Here is a 14,046-nt window from a genome sequence, read left to right on the forward strand (position 1 = left end):
CTAAAAAATCCCAGCTAGTAATGCTGAAAGCCCAATGGTTAAGAAAACTCACTTCGTACCAGGGAGCAGTGCACAGCAAGCCTCCAACCATGTTGCTGTGCAGGGGCACACTGCTAGCCAATATGCTCATGTGTGTCTTGGAGGGCACTAGTGCCACCCTACACATAACAGGGAAAGCTACAAACATTTTTGTGCACATTCAAGTATGGTGGAAATGATTGAGCCCCCCCCCCCCATTACTTAACACAACCATATAAACTATAGAATACTTCAGCATATAAAATAGATAAAACCAATTAGACCAGACACTAGAGTGTATAACATCAAACCTAGGATCAGTAACTAAGGAGACAGAGAACTATGACATTATTCCTTGAAAGGCAAAGTTGGATAGTACATTGTACTGTCTTAACTCCACACGATTATTAAGGGTGTGTTAAGGGTATAGCTTTAGACTCTGTATAATTCCAATCTCTTCCAGAATGTTTAAAGTGCCCCTTTACTTCTCTGGGTAAGGCTTTTAAATTATTAGCTAACCTGTTATGGAGTATCCAGTATCACATGAGTGGTTACTTAAAGTAGAATTTGAATTCCTCAGACTTTGGTGTCCTCGGAACTTTATGCCAAACCCTCTGTCAGTCTCCCCCACATGCCTGGCAAGACAGTTGCTGCACTGATGGAATATACACCAGTAGCGTTATACTTTTTACAAGCTACCTTCTCTCTGTGTACAAGTCTTTGGCCAAGATTCTGTGGAATAAAGAACACTGGCTTCATTTTTTTTTTGTCATTAGCTTTTTGTCTACTTTCTGTGAAATCGTGCCAAAGTATGGTATCTTGTGGCAACCAATGAATTTGTCTTCCTCCTTGTCCAACCTCAGTAGTTTGAATTCATTACCATTTGATCTCTGCCTATTCCTAGAAAATTCCTTTTTGCACAGTATACATTTATTAATATTTAATTATCTCAATAGCATCATATCTGTTGACATACACAACATGTAGAATACACTAAAATTCTCAATGATACACCTTGTGGCACAAGGGTACACTGTGAACGCATTGAAACATTGATCTAAAAACTGCCATCTTGTATGCAAGTGGGGTACTAAAACTACAGTGTATGACAGTATCCATCATTGTAGCCTTTCTAAAACTGTCATACCCAATCCTTGTATCCTGTAAGGAAATTTTGAGAAATAAATAAATAAGTGGAGGGTCTCAACCAAAGGCTTTGTCAACTCTGTGATGTTGGCTGCAGATTTCTAGATCTGCATTATCATGTGGGGATTTGCAGGACTCCCCTTGACAGGTCAGGGGTGTGCTACACAAAGGAAGCAGCTACTCACATAGCCAAGTACTTGTGGAGTGCTCATAAGGGTCTTTTAGGCCAGGCAGTAGTTTGAGGTGCTCTGATGAACACTCGCCAATCACTATGCAGCAAGGGACGTCAAAAGACACTTCGACTGCCATAATTTTATCAGTAAACTGTTGGAAGTTTATGCGAATGTGGACGAGATGTGGCTCAAATTCAAAGATATAGTAGCAACAGCAATTGAGATATTCATACCTCATAAATTGGTAAGAGATGGAACGGATCCCCCGTGGTACACAAAAAAGGTCCGAACGCTGTTGCAGAGGCAACGGAAAAAGCATGCGAAGTTCAGAAGAACGCGAAATCCCGAAGATGGGCTAAAATTTACAGACGCACGAAATTTGGCATGTACTTCGATGCGAGATGCCTTTAATAGGTTCCATAACGAAACATTGTCTCGAAATTTGGTAGAAAATCCGGAGAAATTCTGGTCGTATGTAAAGTACACAAGCGGCAAGACGCAGTCAATACCTTCGCTGCGCAGTTCCGATGGTACTGTTATCGACGACTGTGCCGCTAAAGCGGAGTTATTGAACGCAGTTTTCCGAAATTCCTTCACCAGGGAAGACGAATGGAATATTCCAGAATTTGAAACACGAACATCTGCTAGCATGAGTTTCTTAGAAGTAGATACCTTAGGGGTTGCGAAGCAACTCAAATCGCTTGACACGGGCAAGTCTTCAGGTCCAGATTGTATACCGATTAGGTTCCTTTCAGATTACGCTGATACTATAGCTCCCTACTTAGCACTCATATACAACTGCTCGCTCACCGATAGATCTGTACCTACAGATTGGAAAATTGCGCAGGTCGCACCAGTGTTCAAGAAGGGTAGTAGGAGTAATCCATTTAACTACAGACCTATATCATTGACATCAGTTTGCAGTAGGGTTTTGGAGCATATACTGTATTCAAACATTATGAATCACCTCGAAGGGAACGATCTATTGACACGTAATCAGCATGGCTTCAGAAAACATCGCTCTTGTGCAACGCAGCTAGCTCTTTATTCGCACGAAGTAATGGCCGCTATCGACAGGGGATCTCAAGTTGATTCCGTATTTCTAGATTTCCGGAAAGCTTTTGACACCGTTCCTCACAAGCGACTTCTAATCAAGCTGTGGAGCTATGGGGTATCGTCTCAGTTGTGCGACTGGATTCGTGATTTCCTGTCAGGAAGGTCGCAGTTCGTAGTAATAGACGGCAAATCATCAAGTAAAACTGAAGTGATATCAGGTGTTCCCCAGGGAAGCGTCCTGGGACCTCTGCTGTTCCTGATCTATATAAATGACCTGGGTGACAATCTGAGCAGTTCTCTTAGATTGTTCGCAGATGATGCTGTAATTTACCGTCTAGTAAGGTCATCCGAAGACCAGTATCAGTTGCAAAGCGATTTAGAAAAGATTGCTGTATGGTGTGTCAGGTGGCAGTTGAAGCTAAATAACGAAAAGTGTGAGATGTTCCACATGAGTTCCAAAAGAAATCCGTTGGAATTCGATTACTCGATAAATAGTACAATTCTCAAGGCTGTCAATTCAAGTAAGTACCTGGGTGTTAAAATTACGAACAACTTCAGTTGGAAGGACCACATAGATAATATTGTCGGGAAGGCGAGCCAAAGGTTGCGTTTCATTGGCAGGACACTTAGAAGATGCAACAAGTCCACTAAAGAGACAGCTTACACTACACTCGTTCGTCCTCTGTTAGAATATTGCTGTGCGGTGTGGGATCCTTACCAGGTGGGATTGACAGAGGACATCGAAAGGGTGCAAAAAAGGGCAGCTCATTTTGTATTATCACGTTATAGGGGAGAGAGTGTGGCAGATATGATACATGAGTTGGGATGGAAGTCATTACAGCATAGACGTTTTTCGTCGCGGCGAGACCTTTTTACGAAATTTCAGTCACCAACTTTCTCTTCCGAATGCGAAAATATTTTGTTGGGCCCAACCTACATAGGTAGGAATGATCATCAAAATAAAATACGAGAAATCAGAGCTTGAACAGAAAGGTTTAGGTGTTCGTTTTTCCCGCTCGCTGTTCGGGAGTGGAATAGTAGAGAGATAGTATGATTGTGGTTTGATGAACCCTCTGCCAAGCACTTAAATGTGAATTGCAGAGTAGTCATGTAGATGTAGATGTAGATGAAGTATTCGTAATAAATTTCTTGGGTCTGAGAGCTGTAAGAACCTGAGTTGGAAAGCTTTGAGATATTTAGTGAGTCATGAAATGTATATTGGAAAGACCATTTAGAGACCATAGGAGGGGGAGTGTTTCATTACATTTCACAAAAATATTGTCTCTATTGAGGTCAAAGTTGAGTGTGACAGTGAAGTTATCTGGTCACATACAGCAGGTGAGGTGAAACCAAATTAATTGTTGGAGATTTTTACTGGCCACCCAATACTGCTGTGGCAGTTCTAGAGTCATTCAAAGAAAGTCTAGGGTCAATAGCATGTAAATACGCAGAGCATGCAATACTAGTTGGAAGCTGCTTTTACCTACTGAGTATAGATTGTGATGTCTATGGATTCATTGCAGAGGGTACAGGCAGACAGTCATGTGAAATACTTTTAAAGGTGTTTCTTAGAACTGTCTTGAGCAGATAGCTCAGCAGCCCACACGCAATGGAAATATCTTACACCTTGTGGCTCCAAATATGCCAGACCTTACCAACAATGTCAGAATAGAACAGGGATTAGTGATCATGATATAATTATAGCAACTATGATTACAAAAGTTCATATGTCAATTAAGAAGTCTAGGAGAGTATTTCTGCTAGATAGAACAGCTAAGCTGTTATAGTATCTCACTTAGATAGGGAACTGGTATCACATGGTTCCAATAAGATGGACACAGAAAAATAATGGGCAAAGTTTAAGCAGATTGTAAATTCTGGTCTGGAGAGTTATGTGTCTAGTAAGTGGATAAAGGATGGAAATGACCCACCATGGTTTAATAATGAAATTTGGAGGATGCTGAGGAAGCAGAGGCTGTTTCAACTCAGTTCAAAAGGGAATGCACAAATGATAAGCAAAGCCTAGTAGAGATTCAGGCATCTGTGAAGTTCTATGCGTGAAGCATATAACAACTACCACCGTCGCACCTTAGCAAAAGATCTGGCAGAGAACATAAGAAAATTTTGATCTTATGTAAAATTGCTAAGTGGTTCTAAGGCTTCCATTCAATCCCTTGTTGGCCTGTTTGGTGTGGCAGTTGGAGATAGAAAAACGAAAGCTAAAGTTTTAAATTTTATATTCAAGAAATCATTCACACAGGAAAATCATACAGGCATACCATCATTTGACTATTGGACAGACTCCCATATGGACAACAAAGTAAGTATCCCTGCCGTAGGGAAACAACTGAAAGATTTGAAAGTAAATAAAGTCTGGATGGAATACCAGTTCGATTTTACAAAGATTGTTCTACAGCATTGACCCCTTACCTAGCTTGCATTTATGACCCCACGCTCCTCCTATCCGTATCCTCCACTGAGGATGACACGGCGGTCGGATGGTCCCGGTAGGCCACTCGTGTCCTGAAGACGGAGTGCTTTTAGCTTGCATTTATCGTGAATCTCTCACCCAGCACACAGTCCTGAGTGACTGGTAAAAAGTGCAGGTGACTCCAGTATATAAGAAATGTAAAAGAATGGACCCGTGAAATTAAGACCAATATCCCTAACTTCTCTTTGGTACAGAATCACTGAACATATTCTCAGTTTAAATAGAATAAATTTTCTTGAGACTGAGAAGGTTAGGTCCATGAATCAGCATGGTTTTATAAAGCATTGCTCATGCGAAACTCAGTTTGCTCTTTTCTCACATGATATACTGTGAACTGTGGATGAAGGGCAACAGGCAAATTCCACATTTCTAGATTTCTGGAAAGTGTTTGACAAGATGCCCCATTGCAGGCTGTTAATGAAGGTATGTGCATGTGGAATAAGTTCACAGATATGTGAGTGGCTCAAAGACTTCTTAAGTAATAGAACACAGCATGTTGTCCTTGATGGTGAGTGTTCATCAGAGACAAGGTTATTATCAGGACTGCCCCACAGAAGTGTGATAGGACTGCTGTTATTCTCTATACACATAAATGCTTTGGTGGACAAGGTGGGCAGCAGTCTATGGTTGTTTGCTGATGATGCCATGGTGTACGGTAAGGTGTCGAAGTTGAGTGACTGTAGAAAAATAGAAGATGACTTAGACAAAATTTCCAGTTGGTGTGATGAATGTCAGCCAGCCCTAAATGTGGAAAAATATAAGGTAATGCAAATCAAATGTATAATGTTCAGATATAATCTCCTGCTTGACACAGTCAAGTCATTTAAATATGTGGGCGTAGTGTTGCAAAGCGGTATGAGATACAACAAGCATGTGAGAACTGTGGTAGGGAAGGCGAATGCTCAACTTTGGTTTATTGGGACAATTTTAGGAAAAAGTGGTTCACCTGTAAAGCAGATGACATATAGGACTCTGGTCTGACTTATTCTTGAGTACTGCTCAAGTTTGTAGGATCCATACGAGGTTAGATTAAAGGAAGACATCGAAGCAATTCAGAGGTGGGCTGCTAGATTTGTTACCCGTAGGTTCAAACAACACATGAGTATTACGGAGATGCTTCAGGAACTTGGATATAAATCCCTGGAGGGAAGGCGACTTTCTTTTCAAGAAACACTATTGAGAAAGTTTAGAGACTACCACCAACATACATTGCATGTAAGGGCCATGAAGATAAGATACAAGAAATTAGGGCTGATACGAAGGCATATATACAGTCGTTTTTCCTTCGTCCTATTTGCGAGTGGAACAAGAAAGGAAATGACTGGTAGTGGAACAGGGTACCCTCTGTCACGCACCATATGGTGGCTCGTGGAGTATCTATGTAGGTATAGATGTAGATGTAGGTGTAGTCAACCTCCCTCACTGTATTCTATGATAAACTGTACCTTCTCATGTACAGCATTAATTTTATCAACAAAATCACAGCATTCGACCTTAGAACTGTTGTACAGCAGAAATTTGGCATCAAGATATCTGCACCATAGGACAATATTATTGGCATAGGTGGGAAGCAAAGCACCAATGTCATTTTAAGAGTTAGTCATAAATATATTAGCACTGCCATATGACAACAGAGAGCCCATGCTTCCAAATGTAGGTAGGATCCCTAAACATGAAATAATGATAGCTGAGCATTGCACTCAGTAGCTTAGGGACATCATCAACCTCATCAGCAGGCCATCTTCTGTAATGCCTCAAGTTTTGATCAATCATACCCTGTACAATGTTGACCAGAATGTTGGTATACATGTTTTTTATATCTATTATGCCATATGCATGCCCTGCAGAATATTCAAATCTGACAGCTTATTGATTAGCTGTTCTCTATTATGAATACTAAAGTTACTCGGGTGAGAATAATGTTCATTTATGTATTTTGCTAGTGCTTGCTTACTCTGATACCCAACTCTCCCTGCCCCCCTCCCTCTTGTTTTAACAATAGTACTTACTGGAGCCCACCACTGTGCACCTTAAATGTGGTTCTCAGCCTAGGTGGTCCAAGGTTCATGAGAACTAACTTCTTCATTTTAAACTTCTGAGGGAAGACCTTAGGCTTATGGGAACTAACTTCTTAATTTTAAACTTCTGAGGGAAGACCTTAGTATTCTTAAAGTACTTTTTTAATACATCAGCATGTTTAGCAGTTGGGTCCCTAACACATTCCTCAATCTGTTTGTTCATGAAGAACTTACAGGTTTTCTCCACATAATGCCTCTCTTCTTTTTATCATAATATCTATTGTATGTTTCCTATCTTGTAGATGTACACCTGAAGATATGACCTGATATCATGAAATCAGTCAGGTTCCTGTAAATAAAAGTTTGTATATTGCTGAAAGCAGTTTATTTCTGAAATACGAACACACAAGTGTTGCATAATTGAAGATTGTGTTTCCTGCAAGCATCTTTTACTATTTCGGTGGTTTGTCCATTTGTGTATGTTTCCTTTATGCCCTGGTATGGAGAAAAATTGAATTTATTTCCTTTACGACAGCCTAGGTGGTCCAAGGTTCATGGGTTAATTGTCACTGTGTATATAAGTGCCAGACAATAAAAGAAGTATGTACAGGATTCTGTGGATTGTTTTTATTTATTGTGCCTTAGGACCTTTGTTCAGCAGGTGTGAGAGCACATATCGGGATTGAAACAGCCAACAAAATACCCCTAGTGAGCAACATTCATTCCAATGCTTGTAAGAGGAGGAGGAGAAAGAGATTAGTGTTTAACGTCCCGTTGACAACTAGGTCATTAGAGATGGAGCGCAAGCTCGGGTGAGGGAAGGATGGGGAAGGAAATCGGCCGTGACCTTTCAAAGGAACCATCCCGGCATTTGCCTGAAGCGATTTAGGGAAATCACGGAAAACCTAAATCAGGATGGCCGAAGACAGGATTGAACCATCGTCCTCCCGAATGCGAGTCCAGTGTGTTAACCACTGCGCCACCTCGCTCGGTAATACTTGTAAGACTTTGATGAAGTATACTAAATATTATTCTTATATCATTCTGGATTACTATTAATGGAAGTGACAAAGCAGACTAGGGTGTCTCATAATTATAACCATCATTGAAGATTACAGTAAAACATAACTGTTTGGTTGACTGTTACAAAATGAGGATTTAGAGGAACATTTGGTATAGCTTGCCACATTGTTTGCTAATTGTAAATTTAAAATATGCACTTCCGAGAGCAATGAAATCCAGCCCTGTTCCATTAATTTTTGTTTTGTCAGGATGTTGATTTGCCACAAGATGAGAATGAGTGACTTGCTAGCCTAAATAAAGGTGCTGGAAATAGTCAGTGGGTCAGAGGTGAAAAGTACTTGTTAAACTGTCATATAGACAGTGTGTCTGTCCAGTACTTATCTGCATATTATGCAACAAGTGAAGCAGCACTGCAATTGAGGCACTGGACTTTCATTCAGGAGCAACAGGATTACACTTCTAATCTTGTCATCAAGCTTTAGGTTTTACGTAGTTTTCATAAATTAGTTATGGTGATGGTTCATTTGTAAGGGATGTCATTTATCTTCTTCCTCATTGTAATTATATCCAATCTTATGCTCTGTGTCTAATAACCTCAATATTAACCAGACATCAAACTGTATTATTCCTTCCTTTCTTCCCTCCAGGAGGCCCATCTCCCTGTAAATACTAAAACTTTTGTCCATTGTGGTTGTGGAACACTGTCACTATGACAAATAAAGGTTTTCAAAAATGACTGCAACCAGCTACCTTTGGTGATGGTAGAATTTTTATTTTCCCATTACCAATGTCAAGGTGCTAGTGACTCATCATCATACTGTACAATTCTTAGTGACCATTTGTAGCATTGTGGGTGTCACTGTTTGGAATTATTTGATTCCATTGGATTACTCCTGGTGCATAAAGAACTTTGAAAAACATTGTTTATGTTCTTCAGTTATGTTAATTATACAATACTGCAGACACCTTGCCACATTCAACAACTTCAGTTTACTGCAACAGAAATTTAAAATGAAATGTAATCAACAATTTTTTGTACTTGATAAAATATCATGGTATTTTTTCATTGTTTATCCTATTTTCCGCTGAACTGTCTTTTTGTTACCTTACAGACTATGTGTAGCAAGCTGTATAATTCATCTTTACCAGATAAACCACTTCTGCAAATGCTATTCAGTGGTTTGAATGTGTATACCGGTAAAGAGAAATGTTTGAATATCAGTGTAGATGCTTCACCAAAACTTGGTGAACTTGGCTGGGACTTTCAGGTATGAATTATCTTATATTTTCTGTTAAATATTTTAAAAAACAAAAACAGATAAAAATCGCTAAATACTCTTGTTTTGAAATGTATTTCTTTCACCACTGCTACAATGTTATATTATTAAACTATTACCAAGAACAACTTCATGTGTGCTTTTAAGGTAACACACGTTAAAATTTGAAATATACCAAACAATGTTACATTTGCACGTATATAAGAATCTCTCCCATTTCCTTTTCTAATACTATTTTTCTGATATTCTGCTGATGAGATCTGTTGTCATATAATATTTTTTAATTTGGTATTTGAAAGCTCTGAACTTCTGTCCAGTATATCTGCCAGCCTCATTCCCCCTTCATTCACCTTTACTCTCTTGTCAATTGCTAATATCCTACATTTCTTTCCATCATTTGCATTGTGATATAAACTCCCATCTCTACCCTCTCTCCCCAGATGAATATAAGAAATTTTATCCCCCATTTTTCTGAGCTTTTAGCTGATGTTCATGAACAGATGTTTATGGAGTGGGGTATTAATAGAACTATGATGCAGCATATTTTATGGTTGTGAGCTTGAGAACAAGCATATGCTCATTTAAAAAAATCCACTGCTCAGCTATCAAAATACAAGGGCATAGGAGAGCTGAAATAAAACAGTTTTTAAAAACAGCTGAGTTTTTTTAATAAATTCAACACAGATTTCTTGGCATATCAGTTTTGGATGTAATCTCTAGCTTTTGATGACTTTCTCTGTTGTCATCATCAGGAAGCATGTGGTATTTCATTAGTTGCTCCAATTGTATCATGGAGCTGTCAAGTGATGGAACTTCCGTATGCTACCAGAGATTTGTCAATGTCTGTGATGAAGGAACATTGATAGTGATGCTGATTTTGTTAGATGATGCATTAGAAACTTCCTGGCAGATTAAAACTGTGTGCCGGACTGAGACTTTGACACAGTACCTTTGGCTTTTGCAGGCAAGTGCTCTACAACTGAGCTAGCATGACCCACCCTCACAGCTTCAGTTCTGCAGTATGTCGTCTCCTACCTTCTAAAATTCACAGAAGCTCTTCCGTGAACCTTGCAGAACTAGCACTCCTGGAAGAAAGGATATTTCAGAGACATGCAGAGCACTTGCACATGAAATGCAAAGGTCCCGAGTTTGAGTCTTGGCCCAACACATAGTTTTAATCTGTCAGGAAGTTTCATTTCCGTGCACACACTGCTGCAAAGTGAAAATTTCAGTCTGGAAACATTCCCCAGGCTGTGGCTAAGCCATGTCTCTGCAATATCCTTTCTTCCAGGAGTGCTAGTTCTGCAAGGTTTGCAGGGGGCTCCTGAGAAGTTTGGAGTGTAGGAAATGAGGTACTGGCAGAATTGAAGCTTTGAGGGTGGGTCATGAGTCATGCTTGGGTAGCTCAGTCAGTAGAGCACTTGCCTGGAAACGGCAAAGGTCGCGACTTCGAGTCTCAGTTAGGCACACCGTTTTAATCTGCCAGGAAGTTTCATATCAGTGCGCACTCTGCTGCAGAGTAAAAATTTCGTTCTGGAGATGATGCATACTTTGTTATTTCTCTGTAGCCTTTTGGGATGAAATGTTCACTTCCATACACCACTAAAGATAAAGCTGCTGTCCTGGCTAACGTGTTTGTTACACATTCTGATCTCAGTGGCTTCTTTGATGACAGAATGTCAGTAGGTGGGTGCATGGGATAAACATAATCATATGTTTGTTAGTGTGGCTGTCTTCAGCAATAGCGTATTTGTTGAAATTGTGATATTTAATGTGGTACTGGTGCTCTGTGCAGCATTCTGAAACTGCTTGTATTGACCAATGTAACTGCTTCTGCATTCACAAGGAATTTTAAAAATTCCAGGACCACTACCTTTTACTGATACAGCATCTCTTTAACTCTCATGGGTGGTGAGAAAATGGATTGAATATCTTATCTGCTGAGGACTCTGCCTCTTTTATTTGTTGCAGCTCTAAAGAAAGTAATAAATGTTTTAGGCTGACCATATTGTGATGATTAAGTATTTCCATGTTTTCATTTCTTCAAGATGACTAAGATAATAGCTTGTTCACAGTAACAAAGACAGATAGGCTCTGTAATTTCAGGAGAAATAAAGATCATATTGTGCAGCCTGCTGACAAGTGAAATTTAATGTTCATCGTTAATGACATAACATATCATGGTAGGCATCACTACTTTTGGCAGATATTGCATACAAAACTACAAAATGGTGATCCTACTTTATCACTTAACACAAAAGTGGAGAAGATACTGATGAATTCTGGCCTGCTGGACAATGTAATAATCTGCAAATGTGATATCCTAGGCTCTAAGGCTGAATGGTTTGCCTGAAATCCACAAAGATGACATTCCGCTGTGACCTATTGATATTATTATAGGTTTTCCCACGTATAGGCTAGTAAAATATCTTACCAAGTTACAAAACTCATCATATTAAAAACTCTTAAATGTTTGTAACATAATTAAACAAATCATTACAAATCCAGACGAAACTATGGGCAGTTTGGATATGGTCTCTTTGCTCAAAAACAACCCTGTTCGAGATACATTAAAGCTGTCAGCAGGCCACTTCTCTCCTGAGAGTAGTAAATTGTTTCACCATACTTTGACAACCACCTACTTTTTGTGAAGTTGTAAATATTATGAAACAGCTGATTACATAGTCATTGTCTCTAGCAGTGGATAATTTCTTTATACAGAATTTCAAAGAGTGCATGTTAAATTCAGCTCCTCTTCATCCATCTTGTGTCTGTCATTATGTTTCCTTCACATTTGTGGTCTTTCTACGTGGGATCAAGACTTCACCTCTTCATTAATCATATATACTGTATGTACACTAATTTCACAAGAAATAAGCATCACTGCCAATGTTGTTCAATCATGGAAGCTCTGTGACTTTGTGATATTCCATGATATAATTTGGCCAATTAAATAAAGTACCACATGACCTACAGATAACTCTTGATGATGATGACAGAGAAAGTCATCAAAATCTTGAGATTATATGCAAATCTGAGATGGCAAGAAATCCGTGAAGCATTTATCCAAGAACATTGCCACAAAAACTACATTCTCAAACTGAGTTAATTATTCAACAGCAATAATCAACACCCTGTCGAGCCTAAAACTTAATTCTTGGATTCAGTGCACATTATACTGGCTGATACTGGGATCTGTGTCTGAAGATGTAACAAAATTCACTACTGACTTACCACAACATTTAATCACAATCAACAATGAGATTAACATTAGTTGGGATGTAACACTGTCAGTTAGATTATTTAGGAAAAAACCGTCACTCTTTTTCAAAACATGATTTATTACTCATTAGCCTAAAAACATTCATCTCACCAAAATCAGACTTTGACAATTTTCCACAAAAACCAGTACTTTACCCACTTGTGTGTCAAACTGTATGTGCATACTCAACATCTCTGTTGTCAGATAAATTTACAAAACATAAAGGGATCAGGACTTGGGAGAGGGCTTCCAGAATGGCTATTTCAAATAATAAGAAAAGGATTTGTGATAAAGAAAACATACATTCCACAGTAGGGTTACACAAGGCACGCCCTGAAGCGAAAATTTCAGGTTGAAGACCAGTCTAGCATATGTGAACCAAAATATAATCAAATAGCAAGAGCGAGAGGTGGCAGCAGTTCATTTCGATTTCTGCTGGTCACAGAGTGCAGAGCCACAGACTCTGTCTCCCGAGAGAGACATCTAGCCTGTTTGAAAGCTGGTTACTAAGAGTGCAACAGTTGTGATCTGCTCTCCAAGACTGCCCAGCAACCACATCCATGACTCTTCCTCAATCTTCCTATCAGCTAGGTGGTAATGTGGATATGCAGTGAATCCAGCAGAGGGCTGAAAGGATGGTGTGATACTAATTTTGGCAACTGACAGGAAATGTGGTGTGATACCAGTTCTACTGTTTTTGGCATGTGGGCATTGTAGAGACTGATGTTAGGAGTATGTTTGAAAGCCTCAAAGGAAAATGTCAGTCAGAAATTAAAAGAAAAAGAAAGTAACCACAAAAATTGTGTTGTACCTAGTTGTTGGAAATGACATGGTAAATGCTCAGAAATCTCATTTCACAATGATATTGCTAATGTTTCAGAACTTTTCAGTCTAAAAGGTGATTATAATTAAAGTTCCAGTTTCAAAATGATGTTAAAAATAACCACTAGTCAGAATGATATTCAGTTTGTGTGGAATATTATTGAAGGGGGAAACAGTGTGGAAAAAAAATAATGAAAATTGTACCACTAGGTGGTGCTGTATGCAGAAGAATATGCAAAACAAAAGTCACAGGGTACATGGCTAATCCTCAGTTGGCATCTGAGATGCTCAGCATGATTGTATCAGTGCAGATGTGCTGCTGGTAAAGCTCTTTTACAGGAATGGTGACCATGCACTAGTAGTTCTGGAATGGTGACTGTGCACCAGCAGCTCTACAAAAGTTCTGGAGACTCGAGAATATGAGGAGGGGCACTGGTCCAATGTCTGACAAGCGTCTGAAGAAAATGATTAAGAAATTCAAAATGCGATGTGGCAGAGGGAGGAAAACAACTTATCCGCTTTCTGTAGATGTGGTTACAGCATTTCAGGAGGTGTGGAGCAGTAGTGTGCAAACTTGCTGTGCATGGGGAATTGCCTCAACTATGGACATGCCTTTGAGCATGGTGCATAAAATTCTAAAAAAAAACATACTGCATTACAATCCATACAAAATTTCCCTTGTTCAGCAGTTGCTTCGTGCTGACGTGCTAGTAAGACAAACATTTGCTCTAAAATTTCTGGCTCACATGGAAGTGGACAA

General features: G+C 39.4%; 1 protein-coding gene across 1 annotated transcript in view; it reads left to right on the plus strand.

Annotated features, from left to right (window-relative positions):
* Positions 1-14,046, plus strand: part of LOC126297528 (lysosomal Pro-X carboxypeptidase) — a 61,789-nt gene that overhangs the window by 32,182 nt on the left and 15,561 nt on the right. The window contains exon 7 of the mRNA XM_049988436.1: positions 9,038-9,193. Within this exon, the coding sequence (XP_049844393.1) occupies positions 9,038-9,193 (156 nt within the window). The remainder of the gene's footprint in view (positions 1-9,037; positions 9,194-14,046) is intronic.

Source organism: Schistocerca gregaria, chromosome X (assembly GCF_023897955.1).
Source record: "Schistocerca gregaria isolate iqSchGreg1 chromosome X, iqSchGreg1.2, whole genome shotgun sequence".
Classification (NCBI taxonomy): Eukaryota; Metazoa; Arthropoda; class Insecta; order Orthoptera; family Acrididae; genus Schistocerca; species Schistocerca gregaria.